This window comes from Solanum stenotomum, chromosome 3 (genome assembly GCF_019186545.1).
Source record: "Solanum stenotomum isolate F172 chromosome 3, ASM1918654v1, whole genome shotgun sequence".
Lineage (NCBI taxonomy): Eukaryota > Viridiplantae > Streptophyta > Magnoliopsida > Solanales > Solanaceae > Solanum > Solanum stenotomum.
The window spans coordinates 57,860,663-57,874,995 of record NC_064284.1 but is presented as its reverse complement, the minus strand read 5'-3'; the positions used below and the strand labels follow the sequence as shown (position 1 = coordinate 57,874,995).

General features: G+C 33.9%; 3 protein-coding genes across 3 annotated transcripts; 2 read left to right on the top strand and 1 right to left on the bottom strand.

The window, feature by feature from the left end:
• The first annotated feature begins 230 nt into the window (after positions 1–230).
• LOC125859095 (transcription factor HEC1-like) lies at positions 231–7,249 on the top strand. Its single transcript, XM_049538826.1, has 2 exons — positions 231–512; positions 7,178–7,249. Exons 1-2 carry the CDS (start codon positions 231–233, stop codon positions 7,247–7,249), a joined length of 354 nt encoding a protein of 117 aa, XP_049394783.1.
• A 1,183-nt stretch (positions 7,250–8,432) lies between these two features.
• LOC125859094 (red chlorophyll catabolite reductase, chloroplastic-like) lies at positions 8,433–12,150 on the top strand. Its single transcript, XM_049538825.1, has 3 exons — positions 8,433–8,493; positions 10,302–10,660; positions 11,893–12,150. The coding sequence occupies exons 1-3, from the start codon at positions 8,433–8,435 to the stop codon at positions 12,148–12,150; spliced, it is 678 nt and encodes a 225-aa protein (XP_049394782.1).
• Positions 12,151–12,674: 524 nt separating this feature from the next.
• LOC125859093 (uncharacterized mitochondrial protein AtMg00810-like) lies at positions 12,675–13,253 on the bottom strand. The gene has a single exon (XM_049538824.1). It carries the CDS (start codon positions 13,251–13,253, stop codon positions 12,675–12,677), a length of 579 nt encoding a protein of 192 aa, XP_049394781.1.
• Between the last annotated feature and the right edge of the window lie 1,080 nt (positions 13,254–14,333).

Sequence of the window (14,333 nt, the reverse complement as noted above, 5' to 3'; positions counted from 1 at the left end):
ACTAATATTGTTTCAATTGATCATTCCCAAATTTTCTCACCATACTTCTCAGAAAAGAAAACATGAATTTAAATGAGATTACACAATCCATCAACAACATTGAAATGATTCAATTGTTACCAATCCACAACTCATCATCAATTGATCATGAACCCGCCTTTGTGCCCGTGCCATCAATTCACGAACGGAGTTCCTTGGAGACGATGAGGGAGATGATTTTTCGTATAGCGATGATGCAGCCCAACAAAATTGATCCGGAATCAGTGAAACCACCTAAGAGAAAGAACGTGAAGATATCAAAGGATCCACAGACCGTTGCAGCCAGACATCGGAGGGAAAAAATAAGTCAAAAGTTAAGGATTCTTCAAAGACTTGTTCCTGGAGGAACCAAAATGGACACAGCTTCTATGTTAGATGAGGCTGTCCATTATGTTAAGTTTCTTAAGAAACAACTAAAATCGTTAGGGCAAGCAGTTGCTTGCTCTAACGATAATAATAATAATAGGTCAATGGTTAGTGGATTTAACCAATGGCCTCATGTGGATTATTATTCGAGATCATTGATGAATTCTAATGTGCAAATGCTAAGTTAATTAATTACTACTAATATATGGAAGTGTAAAAGTATCTAGAGTTAATAAACAATCTAAATCATGATTATGTTCACTAATTTTGTACTTTGATTGTAAATATATACTTTCCGTTTACGTATGGAGAAGTATTAATTTCCTTTTTGTATTTAGAAATGTCGACTATCCCAACCTTTATTTTAAATTCAATTACGATTGGACAAAATTAAATAATAAATTATTATAGATTCATCGACTCTTGATTAATCTAAGAGTATATTATTCATCATCATATAACAATTTAATTATTGACTCAATTATTAAAAAAAAAATAACAAGAAGCAAATAAACAGATTTTTGATTAAGCAATTTTACAGATTCAAGAATAAAGTGACCGTAGAAGCTTCCTTTATTTTTAATTTTTCAATTAACTAAGTGGTCTCATGTTTGCGTCACTGGCTTAGCCACATGGTGGTAATTGGACACCCTTTGTCGGAAAAAAATACCGCATATACAAGTAAAATGATACACGAAATGATTAAATAACATATTTTGGACACCCTTAACATAACAAGTTGTTATAGCCAAGTGGTTTCACCTCCTTCAAATGAAGAAGTGTTTGTGTGTTCGAATCTCACTAGTTCTATTTTTTTAAAAGAGTTTTTATTGTGCTATTTCTGGACACCCTTTGTGAAATTCGCGAATTCAAATTTAGTCAGGTTTCAATATGGGTACCGGACACGGGGAAACCAAAGAAAAAAAAAACTAATTATTGTATCAATTTATCAAGTATGGTTCGAGTATGAAGCAATTTTTTAAAAACTATGTTACTAAATTTTCAAAAAAAAAAATCCATAAAGCTAATCATAAGTTTTTTTTCTTCTTTAATTTTGATTTGATAATTACTCGGTCACCAAATTGCCCGTTTTGAGAAGCTAGTCGCAAGAAAGAAGTGAGGATTCGGAAGCATTATGAAACTCTGCTTCTCCCCGAGTGATAAATAGGGACACACCGTGAATTTATTGATAATATTATCTTCAAATACAACTCAACTTAATACTCCCACTAATGTCAACTGTCCGATTAAATCACAAAAGTCATACGTTCATAAGACTTCCTGATCAAAAAATCAAAGTGACGATCAACCATCCACTATCGAGATTCAATTGGATTGGAACAAGACAAGAATGACTCCATGATAACATGATCAATCATCAGACCATATAACAATGAAAACAAAAGGTATATTTATTAGTTCTAGATGAAGCCGTATGGCAGTATAAAATGTTAATGATGATAACAAGTGTCACAAAATGTGGACTCTATAAATAAAAAAATTGTTCATGATTGACTCCAATGACTTGACAATCATGGGTTGCTCCTATTAATGGAAACCAATCAATTTTGTGTAATATGTGGAGGTGTTATACTTTATTCATTATCTTTAATTTATTTTTTCTATTTTTTTATTTTTTTGTGATATAAAAAGTGGAACATTTAGAAATATACTTTTTCTTGAAAAATGGATGCATTGTATTTTGTACTTCAAATTAGATATGTGCAATGCACGTAAATTAGCCTTCTTATCTTGTTTTTTTCTCTCATTTTGTTTTTTTCCAGTCTGTGTTGATTAATTGGGAAAAAAAAGAAAGAATAAGAATAATATTAATTTCTTAGAAGGATTAAAAGGCCTTTATCTCAAGAAGAGGTCGAACTGCCTTTTGAGAAGAAAAAAATTGTTTGTTCTTTAATTTTGAACCATAATTTTGAATTTACATAGAAAAATTGACATTGTATGATAAGTTGGAAAGCCAAATAACATAAGATAACTAATATTTATATAATTGAGACATGATTGTTCATATAGGTACATGTATATATTTGTTTGATTGGATGGTTAGACAACTAGTTTGTCGTCCTTCTTAACTCTAATTCTTGGTATATCAATACATTATTACGGATATAAAAAAAAATAGGATATTTTCATATCAATCGATGGCTAGGATTTATCATCTTCCTAGAGAGGATTTTTTTTATTGTGGAAACATAGGAATCCATCCATTACATGAGGACTTCCAACGAGTAGTAAATTCAAGTCATTCTTAGAGTAGACAATCCGCTTTCGCAAGAAAAAGAAGTGTTGGTATATATATCATAGATTACAGTAAGTTACAATTGAAATTAAAATGAACAAAAGTGAATAAATAAACATTCAGGTTGAAGTACGTACATTTTGTTCTCATTATGGAGATTCAAATATGTTGTTGTATAATTTACACCAATTTAACAGTATATTTCTTAACTTGTCCCCTCAAGAATACAACGTCGTATAACTCAGACTCTGAATTAGTTTAAGAGTCCTAAACTCCAATCAAGACAGTAAGTAGTAAATAGCGAAATTAACAAGAAAATAGTGGATAAGACGCATCTGATTTTTCTTCTTCAGTGCCAAGTATAAAAGGAAAAGAGCTAGCAATAAGACCAAAATCTAGGAGCTAGAGCAGCCATTGAGACAACTTTTCCAGATTAGACCACTTTCGTCTTAGAGTACCGTTAAGCTACCCCGGTTTGTGGGATTAATTGATTGGAAACCCGAGATTCATAATATTTCCTAGGAACAACTTCTATGATGATAGGAATAAAGGCATGATTAGTTCTACAAATCTCACTGCACTAACCATAGTAAAGTACTTTTTCTCGTCATACCGAAATAAAGGTCTGATTTAAACGACCCGGTACAACATCACATTTGACACCTAAGGAAGGTACAACCCAACTATGAGGTACATCATCAAATATTACAATAAAACATATATGACTCTTTACTGGTAAAACCACTCTATTGTCGATTTGAATTAAAGAATTAGGAATCAATAAAATCTACCCAAATAGGATTCGAACCTACGACCAATCAGTTAACAACTGACCATTCTACCAGTGAGCTATATACTGAGGAACATCACGAGATTCGAAGCGCTAACTATATGAAGGAAGGATACAGAGTTGATCCTTGCACCGAACTTTAAGCGTTTGTTGACCCTTCTTTGGTCTTTTGAAACGGGGAGGAACTTCAAATGAAACTATTTTAGAGTAGAAAAGTCAAGATAATGAGCGCTCCACTCGCCAAGCGGGCCATGGGAGAAGCTGACAAGTGCTTGGTAAGCCAGCAACCCAGTGAACTGGTGGGGAACTCAAAGAAAAGGGGGCACACTAAGCAAGTACGAGAAATTGACCCGCTCCGCTTTCTCAAAAGTAAGGACCACTACGGGAGGTCAAACCATGGATCTATGTAACTAGGAAGGGAAGAGGAAAAAAAGATCATTTCTTCCTAGTGTATAAGTAAAATCTATTCATAGTTGGTCAGTCGCCCTCGAAGGCTTCTCGCTTTTCATGAATGAGATTGTCCTCGGGCTGAGGAGTGTCCCCGTAAGTTCATTGAGTTGTTTATATAAGCATGTGGTCCTCTTTCATAATGTCCTTTGTGCCGACCAATAGCGGGATGCTACTTATGAGCTAGTTAGGGACATGTTTTGATCACTCCACAACGATTATGTGATTAACCAAGTCTGCATTATGTCTCCCCTCCTTTATCCATTGCTTCCCCTCGCCAGTTACTCGTGATCGATCAGGATTTCGTCCATTGTCCAAGATTTTTCATTGTTTCCCTCCGTCTCTTTTTTTCATCCATGCGACTTTCCAGATTTTATATTGAACGCATGGCGTAGCTAGGATCCTTCAAATTCTATGAACATCCTTCTTAGTAGCAGGGTACGGAGAAAGAATAAGGAAGGTTATTTCACTATATTTTTTACTAGGGACAAGGCCTACGACAAGAGTGACACCAAAGGGATATTAAATTAATAAAATTGGGATATGGATTAAATATAATGAAATAGAGCCACTTTGAATTCTTTTTGAAATCTCATCTTTTTTCTTGTTAATTTCTCACATATACAAGCTCAAACTACAACCAAGAAGATGGAAGTTGTCTATTTGTAGTCACTCTCTTATATTCTATGATAGAATAAGCATAGCAGGAAGCTTTCAATTCTCGCTTGGCATGAATCGCCGAACCTTCACTTTGGAATAGTAAAGCTTTGAAAAATGCATAATTTATTAAGTGAAATACGCTAACTGAATAGTTAGAGATGTCGCGGCTAAGACAGAAAGAGAAATGTAAAGAGTTGATCGATCTACTACTTCTTAAATGCCTTGAATTACTAAAGACTGGAATGGCGTTTTAGGCGCTGAGCGAGCAAGGTCTCTTCATTCTTTTCGGTTTATTCACGTGATGTGTCAAGAGATGGTCGTCTCCTATCCCATTCCAGTGGGGGACCTGCTCATCGATCGTCGCTCTGTTGCGTCTAGCCCATCCTCTAGGTACCTTTGGAAGCCAAGGAGACTTGCATAATATTTTATAATTTTTTGGGGAAATCTATAGCATCCATGTGCTAATGTGTAATGTGTTGTCTGGTTGCCCTTTTATTGATTTTGACGATTGGATCTCCCTATGAATGAAAAAGGGGTGCTTCGAATCGAGATTAACCACTAGTGAAAGGGCAAAAATAAGAGGGGAGGACAAAGGAAAGAGTGATGCCTACATTAATGCGTCTTCGCCCTTTAAGTGACATGGGGGTAAGCCGCTCCAAGCCGAAAGCGATGAATTCTTTAGTAAAGGCATGGCTTAATACCACTTAGGATGGGAGGTTTTTCAACTACTATTATAGCTCGTACAATCTTGAGGAATTGAGACTAGTCTAATAAGTTGCTAGCCTAGTGCTACTCCTCCACAGAAGACTTGCTAGAATAGCTACCACCCTTTCTCTTGACTTTCTTTTACCAAAAAAACCTCGCGTATGAAGCTCTCGAATTAAATACGGATCAATTAAACGACTTCTGAAATCACCGGAAGGATCAAAATCACATTCGTAGGCCGACAATTTTTTTGGATAGGTCAAATTTATCGATGAAAACTCCTTGCTCAAGTGAGTAAGAACTACGACCTACAGTGTGTAGGATTTCAACCACAAATCTCCACTAAAATCTCAAGAGCAACGTTTCAAATTACAACTTAGCAATCTAATGGGCTAACTCTAGTACCTCAACTCCATAGTTCACTTAAACTGTTCTAACTACTCTCCAGCAAGTCAAACCCGCTTCCTGTTACAAACTTCACCCATACAACTACTCATTTCAATCTAGAAATTATTATAACTCAATAATAACCCTAAAACTGTAACAACCCGAACTGTCGTTAATTAGGAAACAAAAAACTTCAAAAAAAACTGGGGTCACTGTCCCGTCAGAGTGGGATAGATGTCGCTAGGGAGACAACTCTCTAGCGGGATAAGTAGCCGCCATAGTGGGATGGGCGAGACAGAATGTAAATAATGCAAAGTCTGATTTTCTTCTTTTTTCCAAAACACCTAAAAGATGCATGAATCACCCCAGAAACCCTCCACTAATAATTTCCTCGTTTATTTTTTCTTCTCATATTTTTTATATAATAAAAGATTAAAAAAAATATGTGTCAATTATCAAATAAAATAAACAAATATGTAAATGACAAAAGGTACTCCATTTTGGATGAATAACATTCACAATTGAAAAAAATGATCAGAAAATTGAACGAAAACTTAGGAAAATGAGAAATAGAAAAGGTTGATGGGAAAGAAAATAAAAAAAGAGGACTAGGGATAAAAAGTACGACAGAGACAATGAAAGAGCTAGGCCCACATATTTTTTTATTCAAAAATAATTCCTTACATGTCAAATTATAGAATGCCTCTCTCATCATAAAATTTTTCGCAAACAAAACAAAAAAAATCATGGCATTTAGCTAAAAGGTGTATCCCACACAATATATATATATATATTTACAACTATGACCCACTACATGTATATTTTTTCACAGGAATCGAACATAAAATCAGACTATAAGCTTAAAAAAAGGCGAAATGGTCTGGTGGACCCTTGTTCTTGTATGTGTTTGTATTGTGGATCATTCTACTTATTTTTTTGTCATCTTAACCCCTGAACTCATCAAAACACAATATTTTAAACACATTTTTTACTACTCAACTGTGTGTGTATCACAAATGTCTGACACGTAATTTTAAAAATAATTATAAAATGACTCGTATGATTATAAAATGAAACATGTATATATGGTCACTCCATGTCATTTTTTCTTTTATTATATTTAATTAATATACCTACACTTTCTCTTTCCAATTTTTATTTCTCTTTGCCATAGCCGTCTCAATCCCCACAATCTCACTTTATCACTTTTTCTTATCTTCCTTACCCTTTTCCTTTTTCCAACCTCTTCTATTCTTTTCATTGAAGTAAAAAATGTTGGTACGATTTCTGGTTGTTCACAATCTCGTCGGAGTTCGGTGTTGATTTTGGGTTTTGTTGAATTGGGGTTTTGGTGGTGACCGGTGGCGCTAAGGAAAAGTGGGGGTCTATTGGGTGGTCTGATTGTTTCTAGTTGTTCACAACTGGCGGCGTTGTGAAAGTCGAGACTTATTGGCGGAGTTAGTTTGGGGTTTTTGTTGTTGTTGTTGTTGTTGTTGTTGGTTCTCTTTTATAGTTGTTGGTTGAAGCTTGTCGGAGATGATGAGAACGAAGGTAGTTTGGTCGGAGAAGGTGAGGAGGACGAGAAGAAGGCATCATAAGTTTGGGTTTGGTTTGGAACTGAAACAAGGGATCAATGTCAAAAATTATTTGAGTTTTTTTGTTTGATTTTCAACTTATCTAGGTAGGTTTTCCAATTTATTTTCGAATTTATTTGTTGTTTAGTTTGGATTTTATCTCTATTTGTATCTTTGTTTGATTTTGGGGTTTTAATCGATTACATTGATTTTGTTGAAATTTTTTGGGGATTTTGCATTTTTGTGCCTAATGTTAGTGTAAGATATTTTGGTAGTAGTGTTATGTCTTCCATGGCGTGTTTCATAAGAAAGAGAGTTGAATAATAACAAGAAACGATACAGAAGAAATTTGGGGGAAGAAGATCGAAAAAGAGGCCAAGAAAACCTCAAATTTTGTCCAACAATGGTGTTAGATGCAAATAGAAAGATGATGGTTTTATAAAGCCCTAATGTGATTGTTAGACCCTTTTCCAAGGGTCTCACGCTTATAATAGGTGTGTGTCACACGCTCTTTGATATTAACTGTCACATAGGATGACAAGTCAAAAATAGTCTTTAAAATATTGTGTTTTGATAAGTTCAGAGGTTCAGATGACAAAGGAGCAAGTAGAAGGGTTCATAGTACAAACACATATAAGTATAAAAGTCCACCAGACCATTTCGCCTAAAAAAACAGTGAACTCGCAATCTACAATGAACAAAACTTAGGAAAATGAGAAATAAAAAAGGTTGATGGAAAAGAAAATGAAAAAAGAGGACTATGGATAAAATGTACGACTGAGACAATGAAAGAGTTAGGCCCACACATTTTTTTTTATACAAAATAATTCCTCACATGTCATGTTTTAGAATGTCTTTTCCACCATAAAAATTTTCGCAAACAAAACAAAAAGAATCATGGCATTTAGCAAAAAGGTGTATCCCACATAAATATATATATATATATATAATTAACAACTATGACCCACTACATGTATATTTTTTCACAGGAAAAAATCAAACTATAAGCTTAAAAAAAAACCGTGAGCTCGCAATCTACCGTGAACAAAATTTAAACAGGAGTATGGAAACAATCACAAAATCAAGCCAACATCATAAACTTTAGTTTAAAAGACTATACAGTAATAAAAAAAAACATAAGATAAAAACAAACAAAGTGCAGAAATGAGAGTGGTTAATTAAACCAAGTTTACCGGAGAAGTTAGGAATGCGGCTGGATCTGAAAATTGAGACAGGAACTCCGCCGGAAATGGAGTTCAAAGTTCGGGGTTTCTCGGAGTGGTGGTGCGAGCTCAAAGCTGTTGGGTTAGTTGTAGCAGCCAAAACACAAAAAATGAATATTAATAAAAGTAACAAATAAAATGAATATTAACAAATGTAACGAATAAAATAAATGACATATAAAAAATACAATTTAACATAAAAGAATGATTTAATTAAAGACACGATATTCACAACATATACAATTAATTGTGACAAAAAATAATGTAATTAAAATTAATTGATAAAAAACCTGAAATTTTGAGAAATACGGATGAATATCGATAAACTTATTTAAAATTATTAAAAATGTATTTTGAACTATTGAATAAATAAAACTTAAAAATTACGAATTTTGAAAATGTTAGACCAAAATTGGGTGTCAATACTTAGTATTTTAATTTGATATAAACACTAATTATACTCCACTCAATACTTCACCAATTTAGCTGAAGAGAGACTATTATTTTAATAAGAAAGTACTTCACTAATTTAATTAAAGGGAGACTATTATGCATAATGAAGATGAGCTCTATATTGATCCATCACTTAGTAAAACAATATTTTTTACTCCAGAGTCAGTAGTAGTCTCATATTTGACTATGAGTGCTTAAGGGAAACAAAATATTATAACGACCCATTTCATCATTGTTTAAAAGGCACCTTGTGCGAAAACATTTTTTTAAAAATATGTTGTCAATTTAAAATTGAAATAAGACGATGAAAATTTTTAAAAATTTAAAGTTGATCTGAATTGACATCATCATGTCATAGCGGAAATATTCTCGCGATGATGGGCCACTATACCGTTGTGCAGCCGCTATAACGAGCTTGACGAGATCCTTAATCTTTTCTTTTTGCACAACTTCAATTTCAAAACACTATCATAACTATATTACATATGAAATTTGAATTTTGAAAGATTGCATTTTTCTTTTAAAACACATAATGACTACATATTACTTATTGGTATATCATATGATTATGAAACTTTTGCTCTTGATAAATACATTAGTTTTATATATATATATATTAAAAGGATTTAATATTTTAAAAATAGTTGTTAGTGTTATACTAACGAAATTTGCAAAACACAAAGTTTATGGAAGAAGTTGCGTCTGACTTCTTGGACTAGATATGCGATGATACGAACTTTTGTAATAACGTATATCTACCCTACATTTTCTGGCCTTTTCCCACTCAATTTTCTGTTAAATATATTTTCTCTCCTTTCAAAGGGAAAAACTGAAGCAATTACAATAATGCAAATAATGAATGCACGTAAAATTGCATTGAATAATTTTGTTGGATATGAGTAACGAAATGGTAGGAGGAATTATTTAAAGAAAAAAGATAATTTATTATTTTTAGCATAAAGTTATGAGGAAAACAGATGAAATTGACTTGGTTATTTAGGGGCAATTTGATAGTGTGTATAAGAATAATGTTAAATAGAGTATATTTGTAATGGTTGTATTAGCCATGAATGTATTAGTTATGTCTGCATTAGTTATTCATAGATTATTTGGTTTGATGCATTAAAAATAACATCCATTGCATAAAAAAAATTAATTTACAAAGATACCCTCCACTATTATGATGGAAAAAATGTAAAAAGGGATTTGAGGGTCAATTAAATCTTTAATTAAGTTAATATATGTATTAAAATCATTGCATTATTAATACCTAGAAATTCATGATATTAATAATGCACACCTTAATATACATTAGAGTGTATAACTAATGTAAATATTAGGTATAAATAGAAGGTACTAGTTTTCATACGTACAAAAATACAAATCACGAGCTTAAATAGGAAAGGTCCCATACGGCACGCCAGGCGATGTTCCTTTGCTTCCCAAAAAGCAGCGAGATAGCAGTGGACATGGCAGTCCTCCTGTTCCACTCTTCTCTGCCCAATTTCATACTTCTTCTTCTCGTTCATTTTCCGTTCGAAAACGCTTGTCTTGCTCGTCGTCGTCAACTTCCATGGAACATCATGAATCAAAATTCAAGGAATTTCCTTATGTATCTGTTCCGCATAGAGAGTTAATGGTGGAACTTGTATCGACTATGGAGAATCTTTACTTCCTTGCTCATGTGCAGTATTTTGAGAATGAGTCTGCTACTGCTCACGCTTTTCTCTATGTCAGATCTGGAAATTCCTCTTCTCAGGTACTCTCTCAATTGATTCTACTACTTATTACCTATTCATTCATTTCTGCACTTGTGCCAATTTATCTCTGTTATGAAAAACGAAAAGCGCAAAAAAACTTTAAAGTAGGCTGCGACTTTGACCTTAAAATACTCGTGAAGACGTTTTCATTGTTACAATCGTTTGGCCATAGTTTTTCCAAATAATATTTGGAAGAAAATTTGACAAATAGTATTTTTTTCATACAATTTGTCATTATTTGGCAAATAACCCAAATTCTCAAATACTAGAAAAAATTAATATTTGGGCCAAATCTCATTACTTGGAATCTTTTAAAAATTTAAATTCTATATCAAACTTTCATCTTTTGCAAAATCATCCTCTATATTAGTTGTTTGTGTTGTATTACATTATTTTTTACGTAAACACCAAAGTAGTAATGGAATATTCAGTGAAGTGATGATATGGTTATTGATGAAAAAATGATAAACAATCGACTCAGGATAATAAAGTCATGTGCGTTGTCTACTTCACGATGTATGAAATGATGCTTGTTGCACTCACTCCGAACTATCATATTGCGCCAGTGTCATGGACACTAGTTGTTATTTGTTGCAATGAAGATTCAATTGACTTGTAATACAAACTTATGGTTAGTTTTGATAATTTTTAAAACTTATGGGTATAAATCATATTTTCTAAAAAAGTGAAATATGTTTTCCAAATACTATGGTCAAACACATGGTGAAATTTCACTCAAATTCTAACACAAAAATATTTGAATATTTATGGCCAAACACTAGCTTAATTGCGGTTATTTCCTTTTAACTGTTCCGACACTTAATTGAGGGGGCCTTATAACACCAAATAATGACAATGATGAAATCATTTTTCTTTAAAGTGTGATATAGTGGTCAATAAAGTAGTCGAGAGCTATGAGGTCTCGAGTTCAAATCTTGTGGAGATAAAAATATATATATATTAGGTAATTCTTTTTATCAGTCCTAGCCTTACGGAATAAAGTTACCTAATACTTGATGTCAGTGGATGTTGGCAAGTATTTAATTCTGTTTGTGATTTAATGTTCTGTTTCAACGTCAATATTTTTGCCTTTCTAAATTTCGACAAGTTGATTTCATGCTTGGTAGTTGGGTTCACTGCAACTTACCCACAGGCGGACTGTTGAATATTACAAGCCTTTCAGCATATTTGAGACCTTCAACTGATGCACCAAACTTCTAATTAATTGAAGTTATCCGCTGCAGTCCAACAACTCTCATCTTCATTCTTGATCTACCTCCGCGAAAGGACCTTGTCCAGCCAATATCCTGATTACCTCAAGACCTTTTATGAGGAAATGCAATTAGACAAGCAGAGACAACTTCTCGAGAAGCTACCAGAGGTAAAGCCTTATTTCTCTTCGTCTCTATATATTCGAGCCCTTTTCTCTCCATCAGCTATCTTGGTTTCTGTAGTTTATGAAGAAGAAGAATTATCCTTGATAGTCTAAAATCTCTCACTCAATATTCTTATTGATGTGTTGAACTTTATAGAGTACAATCCTATCTATATATATACAGTGCTTCTTGAATAGTTAGTTAGAAATCTTAACTAACTAATAGAACTACTAACTTATAACTTTCCGAACTTGACTTGTCCTCTTTAGTTTTGCTTACTAACATTAACACTTCCCCTCAAGCTTGGAAGTGAAAATATGTTCTGAACTCCAAGCTTGGAACTGAGCAGTTGATGTTGAACTTTGGTCTGTCCTTTGGTGAGCATGTCAGCTGGTTGTTCATGTGTAGGAGTGTATTTGGAACATATTATTCCTTGTACAATTTTTTTCCCTTATGAAATGACAATCTATCTCAATATGCTTTGTTCTCTCATGGTACACTGGATTGGCAACTAACAAAATTGCTGCTTTGCTATCTGTACACACATCTACAGGCTTCTGCACTTCAAATCCCCAAGTCCTTTAGTGAACCCAACATCCAAATAATTTCAGTTACAATTGTAGTTATATTTCTATACTTACTCAACTTCTGCTGAACTTCTAGACATAGTAGATTGTTTCTTAGATTTCCAAGTGACCACTGAGTTACCAAACTTGATAAAATAGCCTGTTACAAACTTCCTTGTAAGAGGACAAGATGCCCAGTCAGCATCACAAAATGTTGTAAACTTGTTGTCTGGATTGCTAGATAACAATATCCCTTGACCAGGCTGGCCTTTAATGTACCTAACAATCCTTAAAGATGCTTCCATATGAGTTTTTTTAGGTTGTTGTAGAAACTGACTCAATGTTTGTACTCCAAATGCAATGTCAGGCCTTGTCATTGTAAGATATAGTAGCTTTCCTATCAATCTCTGATAGATGTTTTGATCAGCTAGAGGATCTTCTTTGTCATTTTCTGAATTGACATAATCATCATATTGCTTTGAAGTTAGCTTGTTATTGTTGTCAATAGGAGTCACTGCAGGTTTTGCATTTCCCAACCTTGTTTCAGAAATAAGTTCAAATACATATTTTCTCTGATGCATCACTATGCCTTTACTTGACCTGACAAACTCAATCCCTAAGAAAAACCTGAGCTCACCTAGATCCTTCATTTTGAATGTTTGGTTCAGTTTATCTTTTGTTTCTTCAATAAGCTAAACACTACTTCATGTAATTAACATATCATCAACATATATAAGAACAAACACTGAACCTGTTGATGTTTGCTTGATGAATAAGGAGTGATCATGTTCACTTTGCTTGAACTGAAACCTTAGCAATGCCTCAAACAGCTTTGCATTCCACTGTTTGGGAGCTTGTTTCAACCCATAGAGGAATTTATTGAGTCTACATACTTTATTCTCCCCTGACTCTCAAATCCCTATGGTAACTGCGTATAGATTTCATCTGCTAAATCTCCCTGAAGGAATGCATTGAATACATCTATTTGATGGATCTGCCAGTGTTGTGCAACAATAGCCAAGACAGTCCTGATAGTCTTCATTTTGACAACAGGACTAAAGGTTTCTTGGTAATCTATGCCTTCTTTTTGGCTATACCCCTTTGCCACTAGCCTTGCTTTAAACCTTTCAACATCTCCATTAGCCTTGTACTTAACTTTAAATATCCATCTGCATCCAATAGGTGTTTTACCCTCTGATAGCTCAACTATTTCCCAAGTATGATTTTCTTGCAGTGCCTTGATCTCAGCAACCATTGCTTTAGTCCATTTAGGACCAGATGTTGCCTCCTTGTAGGACTGTGGTTCTGCAACACTTGACATCTTTGCCAAATATGTTTGATAGACTGGGTTAATGTTGTCATATGACAGATATTTGTCCAGACTATATGGTCCCTCATGAATGTTTAGAGACGCAAAGTCTTTTAACCACAAAGGTGGTTTAGTTCCTCTTCTTGATCTTCTCACTTCTGTTTGAGACAGTTGTTCTGTTTGTATTTCAGTTGGTGGTTCCTCTGATGGTTGTAAGCCTGTTGCAGCCTCCACCTCCACACTCTCAAATTGTTCTTGATCCAATATATCACCTTGAGTATGTTGATGTGAGTGTGTTGCTATTGGAACCCCTTCCAACTCATCAACCGCATGATTGACACCATTGTACGTAAAGATAGGAACTGTCTCTGTGGACTTCAGTTTGAATGGAAACACATCTTCTTGGAATACTACATCTCTG

Coding starts and splice junctions, on each gene's coding strand:
- LOC125859095 (XM_049538826.1), top strand. CDS start 231: ATGATGCAGCCCAACAAAATTGATCCGGAATCAGTGAAACCACCTAAG. Junction 513..7,177: donor ATAATAATAATAGGTCAATG/GTTAGTGGATTT, acceptor TGTTGGTTGAAG/CTTGTCGGAGATGATGAGAA.
- LOC125859094 (XM_049538825.1), top strand. CDS start 8,433: ATGCGGCTGGATCTGAAAATTGAGACAGGAACTCCGCCGGAAATGGAG. Junction 8,494..10,301: donor AATGGAGTTCAAAGTTCGGG/GTTTCTCGGAGT, acceptor GAGCTTAAATAG/GAAAGGTCCCATACGGCACG. Junction 10,661..11,892: donor CTGGAAATTCCTCTTCTCAG/GTACTCTCTCAA, acceptor AATTAATTGAAG/TTATCCGCTGCAGTCCAACA.
- LOC125859093 (XM_049538824.1), bottom strand. CDS start 13,253: ATGAAGGATCTAGGTGAGCTCAGGTTTTTCTTAGGGATTGAGTTTGTC.